The sequence below is a fragment of the Macrosteles quadrilineatus genome, unplaced genomic scaffold, assembly GCF_028750875.1.
Source record: "Macrosteles quadrilineatus isolate MER2022 unplaced genomic scaffold, UCM_ALF_1.0 Scaffold_1__1_contigs__length_201487025, whole genome shotgun sequence".
NCBI lineage: Eukaryota > Metazoa > Arthropoda > Insecta > Hemiptera > Cicadellidae > Macrosteles > Macrosteles quadrilineatus.
In genome coordinates, this window is record NW_026542594.1 from 13,403,813 (window position 1) to 13,418,385 (window position 14,573).

At 35.7% G+C, this 14,573-nt stretch overlaps 1 protein-coding gene and 1 non-coding gene across 2 annotated transcripts in view; one reads left to right on the forward strand and one right to left on the reverse strand.

Moving 5' to 3' along the window:
- LOC129004142 (disintegrin and metalloproteinase domain-containing protein 12) overlaps positions 1–14,573 on the reverse strand; it is a 126,514-nt gene that overhangs the window by 54,315 nt on the left and 57,626 nt on the right. Inside the window, exon 2 of the mRNA XM_054432581.1 lies at positions 14,436–14,533. Within this exon, the coding sequence (XP_054288556.1) occupies positions 14,436–14,533 (98 nt within the window). The remainder of the gene's footprint in view (positions 1–14,435; positions 14,534–14,573) is intronic.
- On the forward strand, positions 6,000–6,073 carry Trnai-aau (transfer RNA isoleucine (anticodon AAU)). Its single transcript has one exon. It is a non-coding gene; the product is annotated as a tRNA-Ile (tRNA).

Genomic DNA, 14,573 nt, shown 5'->3' on the forward strand with positions numbered 1-14,573 from the left:
GTATTATATTCCTTTTGTCATATTCTTCATAACGTACTACTACTGTCAATCGCATATAATTAATTATACGCGTTTAATATAAAACGGTATTAGAATTGAAACAACAGCTGAATAAAGGCGCTGATCAAAACATTCGAAATTACATGATTTTAATACCAAATAAAGTTATACGTCAGCAAAAGCAATAGAGAGTTTTTCGTGAAGATCGTGGGAAGAGAATGGTTATCCAATAAACACGTAATAAGGGACTTGACAACGATAAATATATAGTGTGTAAAGTTGGGGGCACAAAACACTCGAGTGAGGCTATAAAGTGGGGACAACGTGAGACAAAAACCGTGAGAGAAGACGTGGAGAGTGAGCCATGTGCGGTACACTACTACACAATCACCAAACAACACGGGTCAGAAAATAACAAATACTGTACATAACACCGAATAAACTGTGAGATAACATTCACACAAACACAATAGGCATTTTACAAAGTACTACGAAGCGAGTACCCCATTTTGTCAATTCTTACTAACTTAAAACAGTCGAATTAACAACAAGTTGTTCTAACATTCAATGTGTCCATGTAAATGTGTCACTACGAACCATCTGACTGAGTGAACATCATGACCATTGAAAAACTAATTAAAAGTTTTTAAATCGACAAAATTTCATATCGCACCCTTAATTTTACCTGGTTTACAACAGCAGGCGTAGTGTTTCAGTATACGGTGGTGATAAATAATCGTGCTTCAGGGGGAGCATAGTGGTCGCGAGTGTTCGAAAGCCTTGTGTTGGTTTAATTAGCCAATCAGTGCAGTTGTGCTAGTAACTGGAATACAGTAAAATGTTAATCACCGATGAAGTCAACTGGTAGAATTTTATCAGTGAATTACAGCGTAATAATATTGTTTTTATTTTAAGTATACATTATTTGAGGGTAAGTAGGCAACTGAATTCGGACACTTCACTACTTGTGTATTGTAGTATAAAAATACAATAAACGATCAAGCAAACTAAAGATTAAAAGTGCATGGATATGAAAGTTTGAAGCAAAAAAATAGATGAAGTTCAGTACTATCTCACCAGAGTTTACTAGTGTATTAGGTTGAATGTTAATAATTAAAACCAATTCAGTATAATAACTAATAGCAAACAGCTGATTGATTTATCACATGACACAGAATATTGTCATTAGTTGGTGACCATCTCAACAGATTGCACCACGTTACATGGGAAGTCTATTCTGTGTACAGTCAATGATCATACACACACGATTGCCCTTCTGGTACAATACACTCGAGGTTTAGTGTGCGTAAGCGACTTGTATAATATCCAGATCCTAAGTGAACGCAAAAAATATATCAAGTACAGAACAAAAGTAATTGAACGACGAAATAAGATACGCCGTGATAGACCAGGGACCTACACTGCTACTGTTGACACTTCAGACTCACGTCGATATCAATGCGAACATCTGATAGTAAAAACTATTGGTTACTAGCTGTACCCGCGGGCTTTGCCCCGCTTAACTTCATAAGTATTCGCATGGCTCAATCACGTCCTGGTTAAGTTCGTTCGCTACGCTCACTCACCTTCAGGTTGGAAATCGTTCGCTGCGCTCACATGTTTTCAGGTTAGCTCGTTCGCTACGCTTACTCGCCTCCAGGTTGATGTTCGTTCGCTACGCTCACTCACCTTTTGGTTGCAAATTAGCGGTTGTCATAAATTGTTTGCTAAAGGTTTTTATGTTTTAATATTTAACATTGGAGAATTTAAACGTTGTTGACTGCACAGGTGTGCTGCGATTGGGGTTTAATACATTTTGACTTATTAAAAAGTAAAATAGTTCTCTGTGCTGCACTCTGTAGAAACACTGTGGCACTATTTCAAATCATGACTGCTAATACAGAATGTTGTGATTATTCAAACCTACAAAACAGTTGGTGAAAGTAAACATCTGCTTTTTAATTATATTTATTTGTAAACATTGTAGATCAAAAAGTCTGACATTGGCCCACTTAAAACCCTCTGGGCCAGAGCCCTTTTGACGGATCTGCACCAAACTTTACTCGAACCATCCTTGAAAGATGCTTAACAATCCCTGAAAGTTTCATTACAATCTGTCGAGCGGTTTTGGAGTCCATAACGTATATACATATATACACACATATATACATAGTTCCTCTTTTATAGATATAGATTGGATACTGAAGTAGACATCCCATCTATATGGATCAGCTGTCGCCAATTATTTTTAAAAAAAGAACGCAGTTGTGTGAGCCAGTCACAGAATGTGCTAGTGTCTAAAATTCTATTTTATACCTTATTTTTTTGTTACCGACCAGGTTGATGGGTCATAACAGTTGCTATAGCTCACCATAAGTCATTCTCTAAGTTTGACTTAGGGACACACCTTCAGAAACATTTATTTGTGTATGAAGAATTACGAAAGGCAACCACAATTGCCAACGATTTCCTAACGAATACGCAATTAATTGTAAATTACTTGATAATACGTGACAAGTTAATCATGATAATTAAAAAATTAACTGTTAAAAGGGAGTTTCATGTAATTATAAAATGAATGTAGGCGAAAGCATAAACAATTAATGGACAGGGACAGGGTGCTGTTGTGGGGGGGGGGAGTGAGATGCGGATAATGAATTAATTAATCCGTTGCACCAAGCATCATAGCACATCACACTCGGCCATTACCTCTGTCTGCAAGCCTCTCTTGACACACTCACACACGCGGGCGCGCGTAGCCAATTGAAATAATAATCGCGTGGCGGTTTAGTAATGTCTAAACATGCTTTAATAATGGCACAAATCTTAGGTTACTTTAAACCTATGTAGGTTAAATATTTAAGCGTGATGGGATTTTTGTAAACTTCCACATTGCTACCTACCTTGAAGTGATTGTTTTTTTGTAATTTAACAGATAATGATAATCCGGCGTCCAAAATTTCAAAAAAGTAGTCGCGTAAGTTTTTGTATATATCTCAATGAAATAGAATAGGCCTATCATTTCTTTTACTGTGTAATGGCACTGTTTTGGCCAGTAGTAAAAAAGGCAAAACTCTTGCTGGAGTCGCATTGATAATATTTTCTCTGTAAATGAAAATATGACCCAATAAAGAGTAAAATAACTACGATAAGCATTACTCAAGGGCTTTAAACTCTACTTTGATGTATTGTAGCCCCTCCCCTTCATATCCCAATACAGCAAGTCATTTCGCAATCGCATAAACGAAGGACGATAGTGACAAAGGCCTGTGGAACTGCTGCGCGGTCGATCGAGCCATTCCTCAAACACTAAGCCCCAATACGTTACCGAGCCGAGGCAAATACTGCATCCATTTTCCGGCAAATTTCTCTTTCATTAAACCCGGTTGTCACGGGTTTGGTCTCCGCTTTGTCCGATGGAAAGCGGACGCGGACACTCAGCTGTTTCGAGAAAGAAAAACTTATCCCGAGTCCGAGTCCCCCATCACAATATACCACAATATAGAGAGTTTATTGTTTTAAGAAATCATTTTTTAGGGGGGTTTGGAAAACATAGACATGGTGTTTAAAATTGGCCACAGATAAGTACAAAACAAATCCAGGTCGGTGAGATTAATAAACTCTTGAAAATACACTGTACTGAGTAAAGTAATGGAAAACTAAAAATATATAATTCATTGTGTAAAACTATTGGTCAACTCAACATACATAGCAGACAGCAGATATACAATTTATTTTTGAAAATTTGTAAATAACATGTTTGTAGGTGTATGTTAAAATATAGAACGTGTTAAACTCATTGTCGATATATTTGTTAAGGCAAACTTGGTTGAAGTCATCACAAGAAGTACAACACAAAGACAATCCCATCCTTTTGAGTTTAATCTAGTAAAAAGCTACGTGCTACTAGCTTCATATCACTACTAAAAATCACTACTCATATACTGTAACTTCTAAACGTTAAGTTTTCGTTTATAGCCTCTCATTGTCACTGATTGTGATGCAACGACTTATTGCCCCAACCAATAACTAATTGTTTAATCAATTAAATTGGTCTAAATAGTTGATAAGTGGACGTTTGAAGTGTTACAATTTTACTTATTTTCTCTCAATTCTAGAACCTCATTGGTCCAAACATGTACTGTAAAGTAACAAAAGATTACTGTAATGTAAGTAAACAATGCTGTAAAGTGAATTTTCTTTATTCTAAGCACTAAATTGAAAAGGTTGGTTAAAAACGGTCGTAGATAAAAAATAATAACTCAGTTGTATGTTGCTGTAATAACATAGGTAAATAAACATTACGGTATTTCGTTTCATTACAAGAGGTGAAACCGATGAAAATGTATTTATTTGTTGTAACTAGAGATGAGAAAAATGCTTTTCGAGGAGGTCACTGTAAAAGAAAAGTTCTGTAGGCATACTAAAAAAGTTGCATGGTTGAAAACTGCTGAAATATAATTGGTTGTCTACTTGGTTTATACTACAAATAAAAGTGTTGGTGGGCATACAACATACAATGGCCGTAACTTAACTTTGGTATATTTAACACGCTAGAGTCAACATGAAAATGTGTTTTTTCGTATTCTGACATGGGAACGAAAGATTGGAGTGTTTCCCAGACTTGGTCTAGTCTGTTATAATGTTATATGCACTCTTGTCGTCAGTTCAGGGTATAGAACAAGTTACAATTTAATGAATAGATTTTTGAGTTATTGATGATAAATCCTGCATACCATTGTATCCTTGGTAAATTTACAAGTTTTACTACGATTGTTAATTCAATTTATCGGGCATCTGGCCACACATAAAAAACCTTATTACAAATAAAAAATGTATAAACTAAGTTAAACGTTGCTTTTATGAAGACCTCATACATATTATAATAGCTTAACCGCCCCCAGCTAATAAATCTACAACTCCTTTAACTGTGTGGTCTTCTGATACAAAATCACCAACTAATGTCAATGCATCCTACCACGGACTCCTGGGCTTGCGTCACTTTCTGACTGATTTATGCTACAGTTTTATAGTTACTGTGGACGAACAACTCTACAGTGTTGGCTCGGCCAGGTGAACGCCCACTACAAACACACCGTCAAACGCAACCTACAGCTTCCCTGAGCATTATCATACCGTTCAATTAAATTTAACGTAAATTAAAAATCATTCAATCGAACAGCAATCGATTCCTGTTTGTGTTGCAATTAACTTGATTATTGCAATCCACAACCACTGAACCCTCATTTAATTCAGTAGTCTTGCTGCAAAGATATTCAAATAAATTCATCGACAGAACAAATATTTTGTTATGAGCAAAAGATCAGGAAATAGTCTACATTTCTACACCGATTTGGACTTTTTAATTTACAACCCAGGAACTCAGAAAATAAACTAGGAGTGCAATTTAGTAAATGATGCAGTTGCCTTAACATATTAATCCAATATTTTTGAGAAATGTAACCATGAACTTATTGTTCCCAGTGGGCTTGGGTTCACATATATACAATGTGTAGTACCTAAAGTTTATGGTACCTCTGGTTCAAGTATATGAAAGGTCTACTTGTTGTACCTAAAGTCAATGGTAAATCTGGTTCAAGGGAATGGGATTTCTACTTGCAGCATCTAAAATCGACGGAACATCTGGTTTATGACCACAGCCTTGTTATTCAATTCAACCAACATGGTTACTTAGCAACCCATAAGACTAATGTTAAAAAAGTGTGATTTTCAGTTTCATTTTTCTACGTAATTAGATTTTTGTTGGCAGTTCTAACTGCAGTAAACTCGTTTTTGGGCCAGAAATAAACTATTTACAACATTTGAAGAAAATCGTTGGAGCCGTTTTCGAGATATTTTTTGCAAGCAAGCATACATACAAGCAAACATTGCTCATATTAGATTAAAGGATAGGATTAAACGGTTCATAATTAAGATGTCAACAACAGGCACAAAGCAGCACCGTTCATATAATACTTCAACAATAGCAAAGATCGACTGGCCCATTAGCTCAGTTGGTTAGAGCGTCGTGCTAATGACGCGAAAGTCGCGGGTTCGATCCCCTCATGGGCCACTACATTTTTACACCTTGATTATAATTGTTATAAGTTAAAACATTCTCGATACATTGATTATATTAAATTGTACACAAACAGAAACGTGATAAATTTTAATTGGTTGGTTTTTAGCGAATTTCCCATATAGGGAATAAGCTATTACCGTAGTACTCATGGTAAGACCTGGACCCGGGACCGATTTTTTTTTTCGTTTTGAGGTCCCTAGAGGCCAAAAATAGCATCCGTTCAAATGCATATATATATGTGTGTGTGTCCGTTAGCGCGATAACTCGAGCAAAAATGATCCGATTTTGATGAAATTTGGTACAAACGTGTAAACTTACGTTTATTCGAACGAGTTCGCGAAACAGCATGATTGGACCATGGGAACGGGGGTTTATGGGGGCTTTTATGGGGTAAAAATGGGTTTTTCCCATTTTTGACCCAAAAAACTTAAATTTTTGCAATTTTTTTCCAAACTATTTTGTAGAGCTTAAAAAAACAAATAATTTAGTATATTGAAGCGTTATAATGCGCCTAATGGTTATGGAGAAAATTCAAAAAAGTTGTAAATTTAAAATTCCTATGTTATTCTTATGGAGGATAAGTAAACTGTTGTAGTTTGCTTTATTAACACATTTTGCCCAAATTTGGAAAATGTTTTTATTTCTTACTAACTATTAACATTTTACATAAAAAAAACACTTTAACCCTCCCTGTTGCAGCAAACCTAAGTATGTGTTAAACTGATTTGATTTAAATAGGGAATAAATGTGATATTTTTAAGGATTTTAGTGTAAATCCAATTAGGCAAATGGAAATTCGCTTAGTCTGCAGGTTTGCTGCGGCGGGGGTATTTTTATTTGGTTCTTAATTATTATTATTTGAATGTTTAATTTGTCTATGGTTTGGGTAAAATAGCTCAATAAACAGTACAGTATTTCGTTTCGTTACAAGAGGTGAAACCGATGAAAATGTATTTATTTGTCGTAACACATTTACGTACAATCATAGACAAATAGAACAAATTTAATTCCTTTTTATCTATGGTAAGTTTTGAAAAGAAAAAATACCCACCCTTAACAAAAAATACATTTTTCAGTTTCATTAAAGGATACGTAACCGATGAAAATATAATATTGTAATACGCTATTTCTAGTGTGAAAAACTATACTGTACAGATATTGATTTGGAATGAAAATAACCCCTCTCAGTCAGTAGACCAACTTTAAGAGTCTGTGGTACCTAGGGCCTTGGTTCGAACTGACGGTGGCGCGCTGGGCCGAGTTGGTCCAAACTACGTAGGTCATTTTGGTTTAAAGCAGGACGTTGTTTTTCCAGTTTTAGACAGAACGTTGTTCCCGCGCTTGGGTGACAGGTGTGTGAGTTGGGTCCTAGGTCGGCGGCCGAGGGTGTTTACCCCTGTGATCGACCGAGCAAAACTTTCACTTCTAGACCCCAAACCCCGGGTGCTCGTTACCTACCAGCTACAGCCAACAGTCGTTGTGTTTCGACAACTCGATCCCACAGATAGAGCACATGAAGGTAGAAGACATCAAAATATTAATATTGATGTTGATGACACATACGGAAATCAATTATTGTAAACATAAAGCTACCAAGATGAATTAAAACATGTAAAAATTGTGATTTTCCTACCCTTTCCTCAAAAGGTTGAGCAGTAAAATAATTTGCATATCCCTTTTTTTAAGACTCGTGTACAGACCCTCGACTTGTATACATCGATGGTGTTACTTATCTCGGTGGTCTACTAATCTTACTTATTTTTTATAATCAATGACAAAATCAGAGTAAAGCAAATTATAATTATATTATACCAAAAGTTAGTTTAGAATCTTAGCGTCGGCTGCTAGACTTTTTAAAAATTATAACTTAATCTATAAACAAACTGGGACCCTAAACTAAAATTATGGCTTCGACATTCCCTAGTTCTCAAAATTATCTTTCTTTCAACACAAAAATCATGAAAATCCGTCGAGTGGTTGATTCAGAATCGTGAAATAAAAAACCCCTGTTACGTTTTAATATTATAGATAGATGTAAATGACACAATACTTTCTCTACTGCAGAAAACACACAGACTCGCTGAATTTCAATTTACTGAAAAAGCAAAAACCTACATACCTACATATTAGTGTTTAATGTACGTCTTTTGTTATTCAAGCTTATGCGTATGGTTATTAAGGAAATTTCCGTTATCATCGATTGCAAGGAAAATCCAAATGTTCATAAAAAAATTACGTGAACATCAAGAAGGGAATTTCAGCTTAAAAAATAATATATACAGTTTAACTAAATCTGGTATGTCAACCATTGAACACTGCATTTTCCATATTAACATTATTTAGACGAGTTTAAAACTTTTTAATAGGCCATAAGGAAAAAAAACTACTTTCAAACGGACATAATGTGTATTCAAAATCAATTTTATACGCAAAAATTATACAGTAAGACATCAATTAAATTTAATAAGCAATAAGGTGCAGCACTAACGATAACTAAGCTATAAATAGTGATGTGTTTGTACGTAAAAATGATTCTTACTGCTACCACCGGTTCTGAGGAAAAGTACAAGTCAGTACCAAAAACCAACGTTTACAGTTGAGAAAAGAACTATAGTACTTACGACTAATTCAAACTGTCCTTGTAATCAAACTTTATTATAGGTGTCATCCCGTTGGCAAATATATAAATAAATAAATACACAGGCCAAAAAACATTGATACATTAACAACGTAAGGCTTTAAAAATTCATGTTAGTTTGTTCAAAAAATCTTTCACTTGATGTGGTATCAGTGCCAAAGTTATTAATCTCCCTGGGTTTTTTTTTTAAAGTTTTCGAAAATCAAAGTTATTTCCCATTAATAGCATTATTTGTAAGTAACTTTTAATGTTAACATAATAATGACTGTTTGAAGAAACCACCTTTATCCAAACAAAGGTGTCTTATTTAAAAGATTACGTAATCTCTAAACGATGATCGGTATATCTAGCAAACATTCGGAGGAAATGTGACTAAAAACGCACAAATCTGGGGTTTTGGACGTTTGTAGTTTTACTTCCTAAGTAGGAAGGCTATGTATTTTAGGGAAAAGTACCGATATCGTTATCGAAATGTGGTTGTGAATAATTAGGCCTGCGTAGGGCCTACCCAAGAGATGGGCTATGGACCATGATTTGCGGTATGTTCCAGCGATTGCAGCACAACTTTGATGGAAGATCAAGCCCGAACTAATAAAGATTTCAAAAAAATAAAATCACTTTGCAAAACTACAGATCAGGACCATTCTTTTGACACTTCCATCATCAAAATCGGTCCAAAAATGAGGGAGGAGTTCTGTTCACAAAAATCGGCTTAGCGTATTATACAGGGTGAGTCTTCTATTAAGCTGTCCTAAACAGATTACAGACGAATTGCTTGACATACAGAGATTAAACAAAACTTTTCCCCACTAATTCATACCCAAGGATATTTTTACGTTGTTCCTTGGGTATGAATTAGTGGGGAAAAGTTTTGTTTCATCTCTGTATTTCAAGCCGTACGTCTGTAATCTGTTCAGGACAGCTTAGAAGACTCACCCTGTATATATAGAAGATAGATAGAATCTAATATATAAAATTCTCGTGTCACAGTGTTTGTCTGCAAACTCCTCCGGAACGACTTCACCGATCGTTATGAAATTTGGAGTGTAAATTCTGTAGGTATGCGAATCGGATGTAAACTATTTCCCGTTTCGAAATTCTTAAAAGGGCTCCGCCCCAGTGGCTCTGGAGTTTCCCATGTTAACCTTATGAGAAATGTAATTAATGAATCTTAACAGCTGTTTCAATTAAACAAGTTGGTTCTGTTCTATGATGTTCAATAGCATTAAAGTTACAAGGATTACCAACAGGGTGCAGCACTATTATTTCTTTTACATTTATGACAACAGCTAATTTGCAACCAAAAGGTGAGTGAGCGTAGCGAACGAACTTCAACCTGGAGGCGAGTTAGCGTAGCGAACGAGCTAACCTGAAGGCAAGTGAGCGCAGCGAACGAGCTCCAACCTAAAGGTGAATGAGCGTAGCGAACGAGCTCCAACCCAAAGGTGAGTGAGCGTAGCGAACGAACTTCAACCTGGAGGCGAGTTAGCGTAGCGAACGAGCTAACCTGAAGGCAAGTGAGCGCAGCGAACGAGCTCCAACCTAAAGGTGAGTGAGCGTAGCGAACGAGCTCCAACCCAAAGGTGAGTGAGCGTAGCGAACGAACTTCAACCAGGACGTGATTGAGCGATGCGAACGAGATCATCTTGAAAATTAAACGTAACGGTACTTTCTTTTCATCGGTCTGTCTTAGGGGAAACCTATAACTTAGGCGATACGAAGTTCGCCGGGTCAGCTAGTATATATATAGATAGATTGGGAGAAATTTGACAAAAATCTAACAAAATTGTGTTTTTTGATAGTTCGTTATTTTGTTTTCAAAGAAGCGAGGCCATGTTTATATAGCCATAGATAAAACATAAGTATGCTTTATCTATGATATAGCCAAAGACACTCTCATCAGTCTTAAATACAGAAAAATGCTTTGAACGTTGATCGGTAGGCCTACACTAGTTTTCTAGGAGTAGGCTGCGTAAAATGACATTTTGGCGTCACAGACAGAATGACAGAATGTACAGACAGAGGTCCAATCCAAGATTTTAACCAAAGTGTTACACCTCTTAGAAATGGGCAGGTTTCCTCATTGCCAAGTAGGTACTGAGTAACTGGCGGCTATTGTCAGTCGGGTGCGAGGGATGTGCCGCGCGGCGGACCGAGCCTAACAATAACCAGATGCCAGATGTGACAGCAATCCATGAGTTGTAGGCTATTGCCAATCGGCTGAATTGGAAATATGTTAAAAAAAATGAACCAGTCGTACAGTATTATTTAAACACATACTGTGTTTGGAGTTAGGCCTATATCACTAATTACTTTAGTTTTATGTTAAGAGTTCAGAATGTAAGTGTTGACAGCACATTACACCTAGGTACGAGAACATTATACATTTACTTTATGTAAGCTACCATCATCATGGTTCATACTATCACAAGACAACTTATTTTAAACAATGCCCACACTTTTTAGATAATAAAAGATAACATTTAACACAATGACAGCCTTATCAAATACAGTACAATGTTCATTTTGGGATGACACCTAGGTTTGCATGTCTGTACCTATTTTGTTTTGTTTATTTCAGCTTAACTTAACCAATAAATGCTTTTATTAATACTTCTGAAGTCAAACGGGGTAAAGCCTGTGGGTAACAGCTAGTATTTTTAAATTCAAAATACGCGGGGTTCAACTTCGGCCGTCGTAGTAGTTCGGCGCTCTGCAGACAGACGGCGCGCTGATCAGTGGCTCGCTCGTGTTACTTCTTTGAAAACATGCATGACTTTAAACACATTTAATTCATGAAATTTAAATCTTAGCTATTTGAAACTTTTACATGAAGGACTTGATAATATTTTGAAGGGGAATATGAAAGCAAAAATTGATAAAATGTCCGTTAATAGGTTGAAAAATAGTGATGAATTTCGACTTATATTTTTTTAATATTCTACGAATCTAAAAATAAAAATAAATTTATTGTTTCATATTTCACTAGGCATTAAAGCATTCTTTAAATTGAGACCAAATTCAAAATTTTACATCAACAAATAAACCCGTAGTTTGTGTTTAAATTTAACATTATTCTTATGGGACTAAAAATCCAATATGGCGGAGGTACCACAGACTCTTAACAGTAACTCATAAAACTTGTATTGTTCATAATGATTGATGCGTTAAAAATATTCACTCAACATTCGGATTATCAATAAATAAAATTCTAATAGCATGTGCATGTGGTTAAATTTAAATTGCATCGAGCTAACCCGCTCATACTCGAGGGGGGGGGGGGTGATAAATAAATGGGCCAGAACCTCGCAAAAGTAATCAACTGAGCCAACTTTTCACTGCTCAATTTACTTATTTCTTTTCTTTTTCAATCCACTTTAATTGGAACCAAAACTAGCTTTATAAAATAAATCCTAATTTCAAAATTAATATTGTATCTATTTTTCAGAAAGCCATTACAATAACTGAAAGACAAAACTTCTGTATTTTTCAAATTGTATTACTGTAATAACAAAATGCTAACAATCCACAAACCAATATAACAGCAAAAAAATTACAAAAAGACATTACGTTACTAATGACGTATTAAAATTACTTTTCATTTTAACATAAGCCACGGGTTATATGATCGACAATTTATAAATTGGGCCAAAGAACAGTGAAAGAAACAGAAATGTCCGTAGTTTTAGAACAAACCGCGACACTGTGTCGCCAAGTGTGGCCGTAGCAGTGGTAAATGAACGCAAAGCGTTTAAATAAAACATTTTTAACGGAATGATAAAAACATCCCAGACATGTATCCGTCGCAATTAAGGGTACGTATTTCATCTTTAACAAGCACACAAATAATACTTCTAATTCGAGTCTTGAATACAAGGGTTCGACTATAATCGGCATGACTCGTGGACAGTAGACAGTGCCATTGACAATATATACACAAGTGTTTATATAATCAATGACAGTACCAACCTTGGGTATTCAGGTGCGGTTTGATGCCCTATTTATCTTTATATACAGGATGATCAACTCAAGGAGGCCACCATTGGAATATCGGAAACTGTAAGAATTAGAGAAAACTTTGTATGAGGAACATTTCTTTATTTTTGTTGCAGTTAAAAATATGAATTTAATTTTCCGAAATTCAGCCACCATTTTCTAATCTGGTGGCCAGCATTGGTATAACTTATGGAACCCCCAATATTTTATCATGTTTTCAAATAATTTGAAAACATGATAAAATCAAATAGAACATGCAATTTAAAAACTTTTTTATTCACGACATTTCTTCTATAAAGCAATTAGTTTAGCAGTTATATAGCCTAAGGAAAAATGACACCCGGTATACATTTTGCATCATTTGTAGCTTCTAAACGAGTAGTTTTAGTGCAAAAATGAGAAGAGTAAATAAGTCTTAAGGACCATAAAGTACGTAAAAAGTATTAATTTTATATTTTTTATGGCGGCCATTTTCCAAAATGACAGCAAACTTGCCAAGTGAAAAAGTGCGTATTTTATGGTCTTTTTGGATTGTAGATGCAATATTAAGACTTATTAACTCTTCGCATCTTTGCTCTAAACATACTCGTTTAGGAGCAACATGATGCAAACTGTAAACTGGAAGTAATTTTTTCATAGGCTGCAACTCCTAAACGTAGAAAAAGGGTCAAAAATATAAGTCTTTAAATTGTATATTCCATCCGAAAACATGATAAAATATAGGGTGTGTTCCATAAGAAATTTCAAAGTTGGCCACCATATTGGAAAATGGCGGTTGAAAAACTAAATTCATATTTTTTACTGCCACAAAAATAAAGGAATGTTCCCCATAAAAAGTTTTCTCTAATTCTCAACTTCCCCGATGTCATAATGGCCTCCTCGAGTTGATCACCCTGTTTACAGGGTGTTCAAAAAGGTTGGGATAAAATTTACGTAACAATTCCTTGGGTCAAAATAAAGAGAAAATCAAGAATAAATGTTTTTTCAAAATCGCTTCGTTAACCAGATATCCACCATTTTGTATTTTTTACATAAACATTTTTAGTTTTCAATTTTTACAACCAATAATTACGAAACTTGGTATGTATGTTAAGGTAGGTGAGACAGATGTTAGGGGAGAAAATCATCTTGGTTCAACTTAAAATTTCAAAATGGCAGCCATTTTAATTTTTTAAGTTAAATTACTCGAAAATTGCTGATTTTATGGGAAAATATCAAGAACACTTTTACTTAGCATTTTCAATTCCCTATCAAACGATACCAAGTTCATTATGTTTATTTTCATGAGTTTAGAGTTTGACTGATTATCACAGGAAGACATGTGATGGTATTATTATACTTTCAAAGTGATGTAACTATGTAAGCTAATTGTCTACTATAGCAACTACTCGTAGTTTGTTGATGTTATAAGTTCGCTGGATGGCTGGATGATAGCGTGAGAAGTCAGAGATTGCGACTATAAGCAGTGAGTGTGAGTGTACACGAGAAGGTCGAGATTGAGGGTGTGGTGGTCACAGGGGTGTATTGTATGAAGAGGGTGTGGCTCTACTGTGGTTATTGGGGCTAGAGTGAGACTCCGTGTTACGCTGAGAGTGGCCCGGCATTTGTCAAAGGTAAAAGACATTGGGGGCTGCACGCATTTATTTACAAGTAGGCCTACTTGAAGACTACCTGATGTCATACAATGAATGCGGCCATTCTGCTCTGGTTTGGACGTACCTTGTCTGTTCTTGTTGTGGATATGTGCCGCTTCTCTCGGTAATGTATCAGTCTGGGCCGGACAGTCGACACTCTGGAGAACTCAGCAGCAGGGGTCCCTGAAACACCATAACAGTACATCACTAAATTGTAAACATT